The sequence below is a fragment of the Propithecus coquereli genome, unplaced genomic scaffold (genome assembly GCF_000956105.1).
Source record: "Propithecus coquereli isolate 6110/MARCELLA unplaced genomic scaffold, Pcoq_1.0 Scaffold48, whole genome shotgun sequence".
NCBI classification, from domain to species: Eukaryota; Metazoa; Chordata; class Mammalia; order Primates; family Indriidae; genus Propithecus; species Propithecus coquereli.
Window position 1 is genome coordinate 67400 of NW_012150618.1, and position 2604 is coordinate 70003.

Genomic DNA, 2604 nt, shown 5'->3' on the forward strand with positions numbered 1-2604 from the left:
AAAAAAAGCGTTTTGCTAAATTATGAGAAAATAGTGGCATGAAAAATACATATAAAGTTATATTACAATTTCAAAATACATTAAAAATCATTTTGACTGTAATTAACTTTGTCTTTATTGTGAAAGAGTAATCTAATTACACCTAGGAAAAGAGGCCCTGCTTTTCCACTAAGAGATTAGGAATATATACCATAGGAGATGCTGAGGAGAAGGGAAATGAAGAGAGAATATAAAATTTCTACCTAGTAAGATTGTGAAATTTCAGGGTGAGTTAGGACATTAATCTGGGAGACAGTCATCCTAAGAGATATTTACATAAGATCAAAGTTACATCACTTCAGAATTTGACTTATGGACCTAATACTAGAGAGAGAGAGAGAGAGAGAGAGATTTTGTTTTGTTTTTTTTCCTTCCAAATAGGCTTTAAAAGCTGGGAAGAAAGTGAAACTATCTCATGAAGAAGTCATGCAGAAAATGGGTGAACTCTTTGCCCTAAGGTAAAAATTTTCTCTGTAAACAAAATAGTTCATATATTTGCCAATCTCCAGAAAACATTTGTATAGTTCTGTAGTAAAGAGCACATATTTATACCTTTGTGGGAATTGCAGCTGTTTTCATTCCATTGATTACAGACAGAGAGAACTCTTACCCATGAGAAGCAGTTGGGCTATGTTAGGACTACACTTAAAGAAATGCTGCATGTGCAAAAGAGACCATAATTAATCTCCATTAACCCACACAGGGAGCTCAGTAGATGTTCTTTGAAGGTAGAAAGACATATTCTTGCATTTGGTTAATGGGAATTCTCAGTAAAAATACATCAGTGCATCCTAATGCTAAATATACCTAATTGCTACAGAAAAATCATGTACCATATTTCATTGAATCCAAGACACCAAGATGCCACAGGAGAAAAAAGATGCTGCCAATTAAACTATAACAGTGCTTTTTTTAATCACAGAATTACATTGTACACTTGCCAAAATAGCTTTTTCAGTCTTACTTGGATGTAGATTCTGTCACATTCCCTTTTGGGCATGCGTGAAAAGGAAGGCATAAGGGAAATAACTTATTTCAGGCAATAACTAAGTCTCAACTACCCTCTGTAAAACACCATTAATGTTAAGATGCCTCATTTTCAGAGATGTTAAAAGAGAGCTGTGGGGCCGGGCGCGGTGGCTTACGCCTGTAATCCTAGCACTCTGGGAGGCTGAGGCAGGCGGATTGTTTGAGCTCAGGAGTTCAAAACCAGCCTGAGCAAGAGCGAGACCCCATCTCTACTAAAAATAGAAAGAAATTAATCAGACAACTAAAAATACATAGAAACAATTAGCCGGGCATGGTGGCGCATGGCTGTAGTCTCAGCTACTCGGGAGGCTGAGGCAGAAGGATTGCTTGAGCCCGGGAGTTTGAGGTTGCTGTGAGCCAGGCTGACACCACGGCACTCACTCTAGCCCGGGCAACAAAAGCGAGACTCTGTCTCAAAAAAAAAAAAAAAAAAGAGAGCTGTGTCTTAAAATTGATGAACTACAGTAATGCATTGTTTTAAGTAAATGTCATGAAAGGTTTTCAGTTTATTTTATTCTTGTAATTATCCTAGGATTTAGGGAATGAAACATCCCGAATGTTGGTGTTTTTCTCACAGGGCAGCATTGTCCAGTTTTCTTCTAGCATATGGAATGAGTTGCTAGAGCTCATCATAAATATTTACCTAAGACTTGTTTTTCTACATTATCCTTAGATACTCTACCTGGAGAGGAGGAGTGGTCCAGTATTCCATCCTCTATACATTTCTCATAGCTCAGGGACCCTCATTCAGGGTACCAGTAAAAACAAAAAACCCATTCTTCAGGAGCATTGCACAGCAGATCTAAAATCTTGAGTTCTCTGAGAAGTACAGTAGAAAGATTCTTCTCTCTCCTGCTGTCGTGGTAGCGTGAGCAGAATTTGATATAGTGAATTATAATATCTAAACTCCAAAAGTTTGGACTAATTATATTTAGGTTTATGAATAGTTTCTCTACAGGCTTACCTTTCTTATCCTAAGTTTTCAACAAAAGTGCTTACGTATTATTAAAAGGACTGTGATAATTCTGTGAAGAGAAACCTGGCAAGTTATATTAGGTAAAACAAGTCACAAATTATATATGATATCCCATTTGTGTAAGCAAACAAAACTAAATACTCTTATTTATCTCTGTATACATATATGTGTGTGCTTGCACACACATGCATGTATGCATAAAGATCTAGAAGGACACATCAAAGTGTTCACAGGCATATCCTTAGGGAAAAGAAAGGATTTGAGTTGTGTGGTATGGTAAGATGGCCTACAGCTGATTTTCTGAATTCTTCTCTAGGGTTATTTTCTTTTTTTATAGTGAACAGCTACTTTTTTTTTTTTTAAGGCAGAGTCTTGCTGTGTTGCCTGGGTTAGGGTGCAGTGGTGTTATTATAGCTCTCTGCAACATCAAACTCCTGGGCTGAAGCCATCCTCCTGCCTCAGCCTCCCAGGTAGCTGGCACTACAGACGCACCCCACTACGCCAGTTACTTTTTCTAGTTTTTTGTAGAGACGAGGTCTTGCTCTTGCTTAGGCTGGTCT

General features: G+C 37.8%; 1 protein-coding gene across 1 annotated transcript in view; it reads left to right on the plus strand.

Moving 5' to 3' along the window:
- The window catches only part of RMND1 (required for meiotic nuclear division 1 homolog (S. cerevisiae)), a 44668-nt gene that overhangs the window by 29033 nt on the left and 13031 nt on the right, over positions 1–2604 (plus strand). Inside the window, 1 exon segment of the mRNA XM_012655535.1 lies at positions 421–497. Coding sequence (XP_012510989.1) covers positions 421–497 — 77 coding nt within the window.